Here is a 14,949-nt window from a genome sequence, read left to right as displayed (position 1 = left end):
AAAGAAGAGGTGTTTATAAAGTAATTATTCGTAGATGTATCAATTCCTTTCGTTCTATATGCCACGGACAACGACTCTGTACTCGGAAATTTCCGTGGGTGAGTTATAAAGTCGTCGGTAGGCTTTTCCATGTCTCAGTCGATGAACGTCCTGCCAACGTCCCGCGATTTTATTCATCACGATTTATTTATTCTAGATCAGTACGTCTTAACCTTAATCAACTCGCAGTAGGAATAAACCGTAAATACGACGCAAAAAAAATAAAAAAATAAAATTGGCTAATTGATCTCGTGGAAAAATAATCGATTAAATTCCGAAGACAGTGATTTAAAATGCATATTATCGCGTCGTTGATCTTCGCGATACTATTCGTTGTTTACGTCGCTGATTGTCACGTGAAATTGGATAAAGGTAAGATGGAACGATTATTTTCATGTTTTTCGTTTATTAAATTTATTACGTAATTATTTTTATTTGTGAATGTTAGTAAACAATTTAAAAATAAAAGTGGAAGATCAATGGCAATGATATAGAAGGTCTATCAACTCTATGAATGTGGCTTTCGTAATTAAAAACAGATCCAGATTCTTGAGTTCAATATAGTTTAATAGCTTTTAGCTTATAAATTAAAAATACAAGTCTTTAGTTCCAAAATTTTTTAATCCTAGTTGCTTAGTTTTGTAAATATAATAACATTTTGAGGATATATGAAGATTGGAAAATTTTGTAATTTTTAAGCATTAAGAATTTTGGATGACAGATAAATCTAATGTTTCCAATATAGGTATAAAATATTTAATATCAAGCTTGATAAAAATAATTTTCTGGTCACAATTAAAATTGTTAATTAGTACAAATATAGTATAACAAATCTTTGGATATCTACAAGTATAATATAGAATCTAGAAGATTTCAAATATGGATTAATGTTTCCTATCTTATAATGCTAAAAGTAAAATAAACTGCGAGTTAAAAACTAATTAGAATATTGATCTTGAATTATATATCTACAACCTAGATTCTTGATTATCAATTCTAATTAATTTTTCTCTACCTTTCCTTACGTTTTTTAAAGCTATTATTTTCCTCCTATAGTCTTGGAAGCAAAGTAAACTGTGTCATAGTAAAACAGTAGAGGTAGAACGTTCCCATAAGGTGTTTACGGTGTTGCAAACCAGTCCCCATACAACTTGACAAGAAACCCGGTAACGGCACGCAAGGAACGACAAATGGTTTTTACAACAGTTCAACTTGAAATAACTATTTTCATGCTCGCCAATTGTGGAAGTAATTCATCTATCTTTAGGAAAACAACTTTTTTTTACACAAATTTACTAACAACATTTTTTCTACTATTTTGAGATAAACAATAGACAAAAGAAATATTTTATAATTAGGCTGCGGATATTTATCAAATTCATATCTTTATAAGCACAATTAAGTAGGTAAAGTTTTATTTCATCCTTTGAATATTATACCTAACCAGTATGTATTTTGAACATTTCATATATTTTGTTTTATATAATATGCATTGTATATCTTCTTATCTTTAAAATAAGTTTCTCAAAATGAAATTAATTAATATTTTTCCTTGTTACAAATGCTTACAGGGTTAACGACAAATCTTCGAGAAACATGGGACTACAATGATTTTGTGATTGTTGCTTTGAACGCCAAATCAAAAAAGAAACAATCAGAAGCAGCGATTGATATTCTTCTAGCTGTAAAATACGAGAAATCGAAGACAAAAATGATATTTAAGTTCGACAGACAAACTAATCGAAGTAAGAAGAATATTCCAAATACAAATTATTTGATTCTTATAAATAAAAAATATTACTATATATTTCTTACTAATTCATTTTAACTTTATTTTAGTCATCTATGAGAAGACTAACCGAAATGGTCATCGAACTACAGAGCGCCTGGAAATTCAGAACGTGAATGCTCCATGGAAGAAAATAATCGTCTTCGTGCATCAGAATAAACCTGACCCCGAAATAGACATTTACGTTGATTGCATTTATCAAGGCATGCTACACTTGAAGGAAAGCTTCCGTAAGGTAGCAGAAAATGAAGATGATTCTCTTGTAGAAGTGGTGAGTTTTTATTATCAAAGAATTAAAAATAATAGGTGTTTGAAGTCTTCTAAGCCTAAATACTTGAGTTACGAATATTAGTAACAATATTAGAAAAAATACTAATATTAAGCTAAATATTAAACACTTCACGTTAATTACTTCTTCGGATGTTTTAATAATTACTTTATTGTTCTGTTATCCCGTGACATACGGACATCTATAATGGTGTGGAGTGAACAAATTCAATTGGGTCAAAGTAATTTTGTTCTTTCCTTTTTCTTTTGTTTACAATTTCTTTTTGTTTCTGTTTTGTCAAAGGACAAACAACCAAAACACGCGTTCTTTCATCTATCATTGAAGAATTTCACGTTTGTTACCAGAGAACCGGTGACGTTAGATATCGTAGGATGATGCTATTCCAAATATGGCAAGCCAGTCCAAGGCTGCTCGCATTTATTACGTGTAGCTGTTAACTCGCGTAACACATTTAAGCATAGTGAATTGATTTCGATTCGCTTAGACTTCATCATTATTGAATATTCACGGTCTGCTTTCTTGCACTCGAGATATGCATACAAAAAGAACCACGATGATCGTAATTTATGAGCTGAAAAGAGAGGGAAAACGAGCCTTCTTTTCTTCTCGCTCTTGTCTTTTCGTTATTTAAATATTCATGAAAAAGCTGGTTAATATACAAATCGCCTTAGTGTTTCTTCTTTTAAGTGACTTTACGTTGTTTAGAAATAATCTTGTAAAGGAAGTAGCACTATTTACTACTTGTAATACTTCGTTGTTACTCTTTGTATTATAACTGAAAAACGCATTAAACTGAGTGTCATTTTCCTATATAATGATGATAGCTAATTTTTCTACCTCAATATATATAGCTAAAAGATTTGATATATTCAGATATATATTTAATCTAAATGTGAAACATCCATAATATACATACATGCAGTATTATATCAATAGAAAGAGAATTCCAAAACTCAACTAGTTGTATTGTGAAAAATGTAATTTTATTGCTGTATATTTATTATTTTTAACAATTATAGAACTTTCAATCTAAAGAATTTAACTTAGAAAAGTTGTGTCTTTAGTTTAGAGAAAGGAGGAGTCACGTAAAGGTGTATCCCTTATTATCCGTCAGCGACGCTCTGAAACAAGAAAATTGTCCCAACTATCTGGCCGGTCTAGGCACGTTATCGGATGAGTACAAAGAGTCTGTTGAGTCTGACGAATCAATTCCTACATCAACCAACGACAATTCTGATAATAATTCCGACGAATTTTCACACGAGATTAATCCACCTCGTAGAAAATTAGGAAACAATGAAAACTCCACAACTGAAACTTCAGATACGCCCGAGGATACAAGTTCACTTGAAGATTTCGGCGATTCAGATTTTAAACAATCATCTCAATCGAAACACGATCATCGTCCTGTTGAACGTCCTAAGAAATATCATTCTGTAAGTGAGGTTGAAACTAATCAAGAAGATGTTTCGAGTCATGTGAAACGTTCGCGTCAGAAAACACGATCTGAATACTTTGACGGACCCTTTTACGAGAATCCCATGGAATGGAATAATTTTGGTGAATTGGATCCATTGAGTCAGTCCAACTTGTATCATAAGAGATTTCCGCGAAGAGGGGACATAGGGATTCAGAGTCTGAACGAAAAGGGTAAGCTGTAATTGAAGTGAATCATGCGAAAAATGAATTAATAAATAGACTGCGGATCTTTATGCACTTGTAGGAAATTTGGACGTGTAAAATTGTACATAACACGCAGATAACACGAAGAAATGTTTAAAATAACCATTGTATAGTGCTTTCTATAATATCTGGTAATTAAAACAATTTTCTACCTGGGATCTCTTTTCTTAATTGTATTCTGGAAAACGCGAATTTGCACAAAAAAACTGCAGTTTATTGATAAATTTTAATATCTTAACTGTTCTAATTGTTTAAGATATTAACTATCATAATGGAAGTTTAGGAAATAAAATGTGTAGATAGTATGTTATCTAACATCGAGCATTATTTTTTATTTCTGATGATTTCAAAATCTTAAGAAAATGTGATTTTGCAGTTTGTTTAATGGATTTTCAAATCGTGAGGACATTAAACGAGTTGATTGAAGCTACTAGGAAGGTCTGGAGAGAAATAGAATTAAACGTGAGTAATAACGTCGCCCATAATTATTCAAGAATATTTAATGAACAGTTCTCTGATTAATATGGTTTTCCTTTTAGAAACTGGAAATGCGACATCTTCGACAACTAATTGAAAATTGCGCAGCATGTCGTGTACCTCCTGGTGGGTATTGAACGAATTACATACACGAAAGATATCTTTATTGTTAACTGCTTTTAATTTTCTATTTGTTCTTCGATAATATTTTTTAATTTAATTTTTCTCAATCTTTTCCCATCTTTCGAGACAATTTTTTTAGTAACGATTTTCACAAGTGTGCAAATAGTTGTTAATATTATAAACAACGAAAGAGCATCTAAATAAATGTATAATACGGCCTTACATTGCAATAAATGTACATTTCTGGCAAAATGGAATAATGTTGTGACTCATATTCTTACTTTTTTAAGAGAATGATTAGGAATAAAGATCCTCGAATCACTGGATTAGTTCGTATGATCGGAAAGCAACGTGATTAGATCGAAAAGCGACGTCTTAACCGAAACGACTAATATCTAAATCGAGGAAAATGATATTGGCAACGTGATTATAGCCTGAAAAGAAATTGCAGGAATAGAAAATACTGTATAAACTGGGAAACTATTAAATTGTCGCGAAGACACCAGAAACTAATACAGGAACTAAATCAAAGTTGTCAAAAACAAAATAACTAATTTATGAAAAATTGTTCAAAAAACTTTTCAAAAAAATTGCTCAAATGTATAATAATATGATGCTTAAATCGAAACTACAAATAGAACATGAAATGATATTCTAAAATATTTCTGGCATTTATAATATATATACGAAATACTAAAAGCTATTAATTAGATATACGTACGAAGAATATTCCATAATATATTTTTCCTCTATGGAAAAAAAGAACAAAGAGAGCTATTTTGCCTTGGGTTATAGACATTTTCAAAAATCTGTGATTCTGACTAGTTTAGTAGAGATAAATGTAGATTGACCATTAGTAATTGTAGCATTAAAGTGGATTCCAAGCACAGGCGGAAATCTGTTGAGTCGCAATACGGTCGAGGTTTCTTCTTGGAATAGCGATACCCTGACAAGTTCCTGATCCTAGTAATTCCACAGTTTCACCGACGACCACGGCGGCTCCTCCTCCTAGTTGCGATTACAAATCGCCCTGCTTCCCGGGCGCTGACTGCATTAACACACCACGCGGGCCACAGTGCGGAGCGTGCCCGCCACAATACACCGGTGATGGATATCGTTGCGTGAAAATTAGTTGCGCGCACAACCCTTGCTTTTACGGGGTCCGTTGCTACGACCGCGCGGATGGATACAGGTACGAGTAGAATCATTTAATTAATTACAATACAGTTCCCGGCGATTGAATTACGACCGTATGCAGAAATTTCACTTTTCGAAGTATGATATGTAGGTGTACCCATCCTTGATCCTTATGTTACTTAGGGAGAAACATTTAGACAGCGCATATAGGATATCGGAAAGGATATGAGTTGTAATGAATTGAATAACAATTTTTCAGGTGTGGAAATTGTCCCAACGGTTACGTAGGTGATGGTAAACGCTGCGAACGATTTAAGGGTGGTTGTGAGCCTCATTCTTGCTATCCGGATGTGAAATGTGATCCAATTCTTCATCCGCCGTATTTCAAGTAATGAAATGAAAACGTCAAGTCAATCCATAAATTTCTATAATTTAAATAGAATTAATTGTAATTTAATTGAACTTAAAGTGTTAAGTGTAAATTACAATTATTTATTATAAAGTGTAAAAAAATTGCGAAGGACGACTATTCCAAGGTTTTTGACTGAACTATAATGATTTTTAGATGCGGTTCTTGTCCAAGCGGGTTCATGGGTAATGGATCTACGTGTGTTGATATAAATGAATGCGAGCTAGCTCAACCTTGTCATCCAGGAGTACGATGTATCAATCTTCATCCAGGATTCAAGTGCGAATCTTGTCCACCAGGATTTGCTGGACCTATAGTCGAAGGAGTCGGTTTGGAAATCGCAATGGTTCGCAAGCAAATTTGCCAAGACATAAATGAATGCGAAAATAACAATGGAGGATGCGATCCATATATGACATGCATTAATACGGAGGTAGTTTTTGCAAAAATTCGTAACAATTCGACTAAATTCAATAAATACAATTTAAATATTGAAGTTGCTTCTTTATTATATTTTTAATTATATTTCCAACTTAACAATTCTTATTAACACTTCAGGGCTCGTATAGATGTGGTACTTGTAGAACAGGTTACGTGGGAAACCAAACATTTGGCGATGTAAACGCCGATTGTATTTGTACCAATACCAATGAATACACATGCAGAGTAAGAAAACAAATCCAACACAACTACTCTTTTAAGTCTATATATATATATGTGTGTTCCAGACAATTATACATCAAATTCACAATTTACATCAAAAAATACAATTTCTAGTGTCGCGTTGGATGGGCAGGGGATGGACTGATGTGTGGTTCGGACAGAGACAGCGATGGAATTCCTGATAGGAACCTCCGTTGTCATGATTCACGTTGTCGTATGGACAACTGTCCATTTATACCAAATACTGGACAAGAGGATGCGGATAGAGATGGTTTGGGTGATGCCTGTGATCCAGACGCTGATAACGATGGCATCTTGAATCCTTCGGACAACTGTCCTTTAGTTCCAAACCCTAGCCAGGAAGACAGTGATCATGATTCTATCGGCGATGCCTGCGATAATTGTCCTCTAGTAAAAAATCTAAAGCAGGACGACACTGACGATGATGGCATCGGTGACGCCTGTGACGACGACATTGATAACGATGGTGAGATTTTAAAGAGAAATTTATTTTAGGTTCAGTAATAGATGGTAGACAAAATTATAAATTTAGATAAATTTAATTAATCGATAGATTAATTTCAAAATACCCAATCGATATTGGTAAGAGTATTCCTCATTTCTAAGAATGTTTTTGTATAAAATAGAATGTCTTCTAAAATATTTACGTGGTAAAATCGACGAAACATTTTTTAAAGCTTTTTTCAACATTTTTTTCAAAGAATTGGATATGTAGGGAGAAAAATATTCGGCCAATCGGATTTAACTGAAGCGGGATTCGTACCCAAATTTGTTTTGCCGGACGGGTGCTTTTCCAATTAAGCTACCCAGAGAGTCCATCGGCGAATCCTTTTTCTCTCAAATCCTTATACTTACATAAGTATAAAGTATATATACGTCCACATCTTTTACAAGCCGGCGCCAACCTGACAATTTGTGACGACCTTCGATTACCCACAATGCATGATTAACTATCGATAATTACCATATAACATTGATCTATACAATAAATATCGATCAATTAAAATAAATAATTACTACTGATTATTAATTTACACTACTGGGCATCAAAGGACTTATACTTTTCCTGAGATTTTAGAGAGAAAAAATGTTCATCCAATCAGGTTTACTGGACCGGGATTCGAACCCGGATCTTCCGCTTACCGAACGGGTGCTTTCCCGATTAAGCTACCTAGGCCGTTAGCAAATGTTTTCTTCAAATTTGTTATGTAGCACTAGGCGGCTATCTACAAATGTTTTATATTAAATACTTTTTAAAACATTTTTAATAGAATATCTTTTATGATCAATAACATTTATAATCTCATAGCTATCTTGAATGAGAACGACAATTGTCCAAAAACGAAGAATCCAGATCAAAATGACCGCGATATGGATGGAATTGGCGACGCCTGCGACAATTGTCCTAATATATACAATGAGGACCAATTGGACCAGGATGAAGATGGGGTAGGTGATGCTTGCGACAACGACAACGATAAAGATAGAGATGGTGTGCAAGACGATAGAGACAATTGTCCTGATGTCATGAATTCAGGACAAAATGATATTGACCACGATGGTATAGGAGATGAATGCGATGATGATATGGATAATGATGGTGTGCCCAATTCGATTGACAATTGTCCTTACGTTTACAATCCGGATCAACGTCGCACGCATCGTAAGTAAAGAATCATCGAATCGTAAAGATTATCATATAAAAATTTAAAAAAATATTATACATATTTAGATGAGAATAGTGGTGATGCTTGCTGGAACGACAATGATAACGACACTGTGAAGAACTTATTAGACAATTGTCCTAACAATAGTTTGATTTGGGCAACAGATTTCAGAAAATATACTACGGTTGCTTTAGATCCTATTGGTACTGCTCAAGTAGATCCTGTTTGGGTAATACACCACGAAGGGGCTGAAATTCAGCAGCTTTATAATAGTGATCCCGGGCTTGCTATTGGTAATGTAGTAATTTGTATTAATTTATATCTATTAATCAATTTATTTATTTATTATAGTAGCTGCAAAAGGTATTTGTACACAGTTACATTTACTACAGCATTTACATAATATTAATTAATTAGATCCAAGTATATTAAATTTCATATCATTTACTAATACCTTTGGTTACAAAAATTTGATACTATAAAAGTGAGATATAAAATCTCATAAAAAGCGTTTCATTAGAAGATAAAAATATGTATTTAGTATTTACAAATACTTCGTATAGTCACTATGTAATGAACATCAGGTTGACGAATATGAAATTTTGTTTCTCTGAAACAGAATTTAGCAGACTAATATCATTTAATTTACTAATCATACTAAAGGAGAAATTTGAAATTTTGTAATCTGTTTATTTCCTCGACTTTAAGTCTTCATCTGCAACAGGTCCGGATATATTCAGCGGCGTAGATTTCGAGGGCACGTTCTTCATCGACGACGACGGAGACGACGACTACGTTGGTTTCGTTTTTTCTTACCAGGACAACCGTAGATTCTACGTCGTGTGCTGGAAGAAAGGCCATCAACCATATTGGATGCCGAATCCGTTCAGAGCAGTAGGAGAACCCGGAGTTTTTTTGAAACTCGTCAATTCAGATACAGGTCCCGGAGAATTTCTTAGAAACAGCCTTTGGCATAATGAAGATGTACCCAACCAGGTGAAGATTCTTTGGCATGACCCAAAGAAAATCGGGTGGAAAGAAAGGACACCGTATAGATGGCATTTGTTACATAGACCTAAAATCGGTCTAATTAGGTTCCGACTTTATCAAGGAAAACAGCTAGTAGCTGACTCAGGAAATGTTTACGACTCGACATTGAAAGGTGGCAGATTGGGTGTTTACTGTTTCTCCCAGGAAAAGATTACTTGGTCCAATTTGTTATATACGTGTAAAGGTAAGATTTTATTTGTAAAGGTGCTAGGTTTGCTCTTGGAATTTGGTTGCAAGCGTTGGTGGATACATTGAAAATATATTACGCAATTTTTAGGACAGAAATTAAATCATTTATAATTAAAAATAAGCTTCTCAGGCGATATTTTCATATATGAACTACTTTCATTGTATCCCTGTAAATATCGCCTACAAGTTTTGTGTCACCCTGTATACACATATTTATTAATGTCGTTCAGTATAGATAACAAAATTGTTATATAATATAAATGTCATACATTTAAGAATTAAGAGTTACAGATTAATGAAGGAAACTCATAATAGATCGAAAACATCAATTATAAATGAAGAAATTCATATACAACATATAAAATATATACATTTTTTAATTATTTACAGTTTAACACAAGACTTTTACTTAAACTATATTTAGGTGTAAAACAGCTCGAAACAGAATCTCACTATTTTAACGTTTCAGCAATACGGTAGCTAAAATTTGAACCCAATATATTAATAAAACTTCAAATTTATCCGCGATAGTACAATAATTGATTTAATCCACACCAATTCACACGTGAACTTTTCCTTTAGCATATGCACTTTTTGCATCTTTTCCTTCAAATTTGCTAATAATTTAACAATAATCCTAATTAATGATTTTTATATTATAATTTAACGTTCCTTATATAATAATTTATTGTGTTATAAATTAAAAAGTACACAAAATATGAACCTGTAGTCCAACCTTATCACTGAACAATAAACTCTAACAGAAATACTCTTACTTTAAATGCCTTTAAAAAGACAAAATCTTCGTAAAATTTCTGAATTTTTATGATATTTTTCAGAGACTGTCCCGAAATTGGTATGGAACGAGTTGCCGGCGAACTTGAAGAAAGAAATAAATGTAGAGATGAACAACTAAATCAGACCTTCTACCAGACTTATCTATTACGACTCACTTTAATAACTTCTTGAAATGTATTCCATCATTTTAGGAAAATTTTGTCTATTTAAGCCGAATATCATGAATTTGGTTCGTTTCCCGCGATGAGAACTAAAAAATATTCTTAAGTGTATGTATATGTATCTATATTTACGAGCTTTATTCAATATGGGCAAAATTCATTGGAAAATTTCGTGATTCTTTTTCTCTCTTTTATTTCTTTTTTTTATGAAATTCGAAGTTTTGTAACATTTAAGAATATACGTAATTAAAGATACAGCATGACAAATACCTTCAATGAACCTTCTTCCAGCAGCTAAGGACGAGGGAAATCTTAAAAATAGATTATATTTTTACGGAATGTGTGCAACGAACGCTTAATTCTCTAATTAACAAGGATATATTAAAATATGATTGTGCGCTTTCCGAACGATTTCAATCAAATATATTAAATTTATTACGTTATGTTTTACTATACCGATGTGTGCAAGGATACGGAAGTTGCTTTTATGAGAAATGGACAAATTAAAGCTTTGTACTCTTGATAATCCTTACGAGTATCGTGAATTCAAAATTAAATATGAGGAACAGCGTAAGTTAATTTTCATTGTAAATTGAATCGTATTTGGAAATGACTTATGCCGTGACTGCTCTCATCAATTTCATTTAATCTCGAAGAAACAGGTGATAAAGAATTACAGATTATTGTGGATATAGGATATACGAGATGTGGTTTAATATACAAAGTAACTAATAAAATAAATTAATGATGTGAACTCTGATGTTTAAGAGATTAGATAGTTGGATCTCATAAGTGCTCTTATTTTAATATGACTAATTTAAATTTTTACAGATTTTTTCTTTCTTTCGAATAGTAGTTTTAATATTTCAAAAGTTTCCATAGCTAAATTACACGTTTTACAATCGATTTACATTGGTCGTTACAGTTCAAAAAGCGCACATCTAAATCGTTCCCTCTTTTTTAAGTGATTGACAAAGTCGATCAAAGTGCCTAGAAAAAATTTCTCGCTTTGATAATATACGCGTTTAAAACGTTTTCATATTTGTGTGTATGTGTATGTGTCTGTGTGTGTGTGTGTTCTTTTTTTCTTTACTAAAGAGTGTCTACTTACAATGTCACGGAATAACGAGGCTCTTTACGATAGGTATTAAAAAAAGCTATATATATACACGTTCGTATAAGAAAATGTCTACAGTACAAGATGAACTAATCGTTGCGAAATTTAGGAAGAACATTTGTACGTGACAGAGAGAAAAATTTTCGAAATATTTCTACGCGTTGCTTGAATGAAGAGAATAGGTGCGTATATAGTTTATTAATAATGTATTGTATATTGCGAGGTACCAAAAAGAAATACGATAAATATCGAAATAAATAACACATAAATGTACACGATACTTAGGCCCATTAAAAATTAAAAAACATAATAATTTATTATTTTTTCTATCACGAATAAAATTTCATTACACACTCCTTCCTTCGATATACGCCATAAATTTATTCAACAAATAATTCTATTATGGCTGAGAGAAGCGTAAATCTATTAATGTAAACTTTTTGTAATTCATTAGTGCAAGAAATAAAAGTATGTAAGAGAAGAAACTGGTGTATACGTATAAAAATATTTATTTCAGATATGTTGCGCAGGATGTTCAAGGTAATCAACCTTTTCTTTTTTATTAAAAATTAACCAAAGAATGGTCAGGATGATACGATACGTACGATCACAAACAAGGATTTTTTAACATAAATAAATACCATAAAAGGATAATACCAATATAGCGTCTAACCGCGTAAATCGAAGGACGAGAGAGATAACTTCTTATCGCTTCTTATTCATTTACAAAAGTTGTAAATATACTTGTACAAAAGTATATATATATATATATGTATATATATATAATACTTTTCTTGAAATAACATAAATACTTGAAAAAAGAAACTGTCTGGCGTAAATAACCATTTTGCTTATTACTTTTCCTATGTATGTCAATGTGTTACGTTAACATTCTGCACGGGAACGGAAAATCCTGTTGTTACATATAAATAGTCGAAGTCTAGAGATCGTAATTAAAAATAAAACTTAACTTTATATTTACACTAAGGAACATATAGATACCATTTGTTTCAAAGCTACAGCAATTCCTTCTCCGAGGAAGTTCTTTAATAAATCGGAAGTTATATTTTAAATGCACTAACCATCGGAGAGAGGCCGAATAAATATTGTACAACTATTACAAAATAGGGCGTGCACATACACATACGTCAAAAGGTCAGATTTCACGACTTTAAGAGTTTATAGCGCTTTTACCATTTTCTTTAGTGTTAATCAGCACGTGCACTTTCTATACTGTTCTCTTCATAGATCCTATAAACTTTTAAAATCTTAAATTAAATCTTTTCTTCCTTAATATTCTATATGTATAGAGATTTTAATGAAAATAAAATAATAATGTTGCTCTATTAATTAACCCATTATCTGCGATAATCCTCATTTAGGGACTATAAAATTAGGAATAAGAAATTTTTAGATTTCACGGTTTCGATGATACCCAAATGAGGGCTTTTTTTTTTTCGAAGAATATATTTGAATTTGATATTTCAAACGCATATATTAAATTGATTGGAATCGAGATTGAAATCTATAGAATTATACGCGTGTATGTACGTATGATAATTTGAAGAAGAAAGAAATCTGGCAGTTAATGGGTTAAACATTCGTAATTGTACATTTCCCTAATGTTTTCGCAAAGAAAATAGAACATTACTAATTGTAAGTGTGTTTGATCGATTTCTTAAAAGTGTATAAATTCTTTGAGTGAAGAAGAAGGAGAAGTGGTGGAGGAAGAAGAGTAGAATATGTATTTTAGTTCATCATAGGCGAAAAGACAGTCACACACAATCGACGAAGTTAATAATATAAATTTCTCCGAATCTTAGAGTAAAGTTCGTTTTGCACTATTCGCGTACAGGGTGTTTCGAAAACAGCTGCTCGAATTTTGGGCGTACACTTTATATGAAAACGAAAATACGAGAAAAATGATATAAACGTAATTTCGAAAGCCTTTTCCTTCAAAAATGGAAAAGATATACGCAATAGTAATAATATATATATTATCTTAATTATTCTGTTTAACATTTAGATAAGTTTTATTTGATAGGGCAGTACTTTCAAATTGTTATTCATTAAGAAAAAATATCTAACAACGCTGGTATTGAATGCATAAATATGATATCTTTCTTACAATTGTAAAAAGATTAACAAGACAAAAATTCAAATTCACGTTCATACAGTTTCGTATCATTCTCCTTAAAACTAACGAACCACTGTTTTCGTGAAGTTTAACCAGCTACGATTTAATTGCAAAAGATACACCGCTTGGAAATGAAATCATCCTACTATGTGTAATATAGAAATGCTATTTGTACTTTTTCAATTTTTATACGATACGATATTCTCAACTTTTTAAAAAGAAAATATTACTTTTGATGATAAAATGTCTCAAATAGAGGACAGTTGAATAATTGAAATATTCGAAGCTGATTATAATATGAACTCCAAAAGCCGTATATTTTGGAACTGTCGAACAGTCCTAAGAAAATCCCAGACAAGCAATCGACATTTTCGGAGCCGAGTATTATTTTCGCAGCCGAGTATTATTTTCGAAACACCCGAAGAGTTAAAATTTAAACGAAAAACTTGATTCTAACGAGTGCAACGGACAGTTGAGTCTCTTCTGGTTCGCACACGTTATGGCAGTGGCCGCTCAGAGCTTGATCGCTAAGGCAGTTGAGCGCTATTCAAAGGAAAAAAGAGCAAGAATCCTCGGCAAAGAATCTTCTTCGAGAACACACTCTCGTTCGGTAAGAAGTTCATCCGTATTTATCTCCTAGCGTACAAGCTATAATATAAATAAAATAAATCTGATATTACTTTACACGATGACAACTTACACTTTTTCTCTCGATTCACGAATAAAAGTCGTAAAGTAAAGGGACTTATAATTTTCCAATTAAACAAAATTTCTATAAAAAATTAGAAATTGGTCATTTTAACTACTCTGATTGTTCTAATATTATATTAAATATGATATCCGGATTCTTATAAATAGCAAATGTTTTATCAAGGAATAAACCAAGCGTATAAAAATTTCGAACGGATACGTGGTAAAATGACAAATATTTATTAGTCTTAAAATATTTATTATGTGTCCCTTTGTTTTTCGACTTTTCCATGTATAACGTTCACTTCTCTTTTGACAAATTTTCTTCCCCGACTTTACTTGTACATACAAGTGAATAGTAACCGACTAATGAACACGTTGATTTTCAATAGAAGGTATATATGACTAATTCACGTAAATCTTTCGTTCGACGAAGTCAACGTTGTCAAATTATGTTTGGTAGAAACTGTTAATATAGAGGGTGTCGAAGAAAGGGTGAAAAACATTAAA

General features: G+C 32.2%; 1 protein-coding gene across 1 annotated transcript; it reads left to right on the top strand.

Annotated features, from left to right (window-relative positions):
• The first annotated feature begins 118 nt into the window (after nucleotides 1–118).
• Nucleotides 119–10,750, top strand: LOC117231875 (cartilage oligomeric matrix protein). The gene is made up of 15 exons (XM_033490739.1): nucleotides 119–411; nucleotides 1,611–1,784; nucleotides 1,879–2,099; nucleotides 3,182–3,767; nucleotides 4,177–4,262; nucleotides 4,340–4,403; nucleotides 5,379–5,592; nucleotides 5,797–5,925; nucleotides 6,103–6,379; nucleotides 6,505–6,612; nucleotides 6,724–7,096; nucleotides 7,940–8,293; nucleotides 8,363–8,590; nucleotides 9,022–9,531; nucleotides 10,376–10,750. Exons 1-15 carry the CDS (start codon nucleotides 333–335, stop codon nucleotides 10,450–10,452), a joined length of 3,480 nt encoding a protein of 1,159 aa, XP_033346630.1. The 5' UTR covers nucleotides 119–332; the 3' UTR covers nucleotides 10,453–10,750.
• The last annotated feature ends 4,199 nt before the right edge of the window (nucleotides 10,751–14,949 follow it).

This window comes from Bombus vosnesenskii, unplaced genomic scaffold, assembly GCF_011952255.1.
Source record: "Bombus vosnesenskii isolate JDL3184/JDL3185 unplaced genomic scaffold, Bvos_JDL3184-5_v1.1 scf7180000013275, whole genome shotgun sequence".
In the NCBI taxonomy this organism is placed as follows: Eukaryota; Metazoa; Arthropoda; class Insecta; order Hymenoptera; family Apidae; genus Bombus; species Bombus vosnesenskii.
Note: the sequence above shows the minus strand (reverse complement) of the source record. Positions and strands in the feature narration are given on the sequence as shown.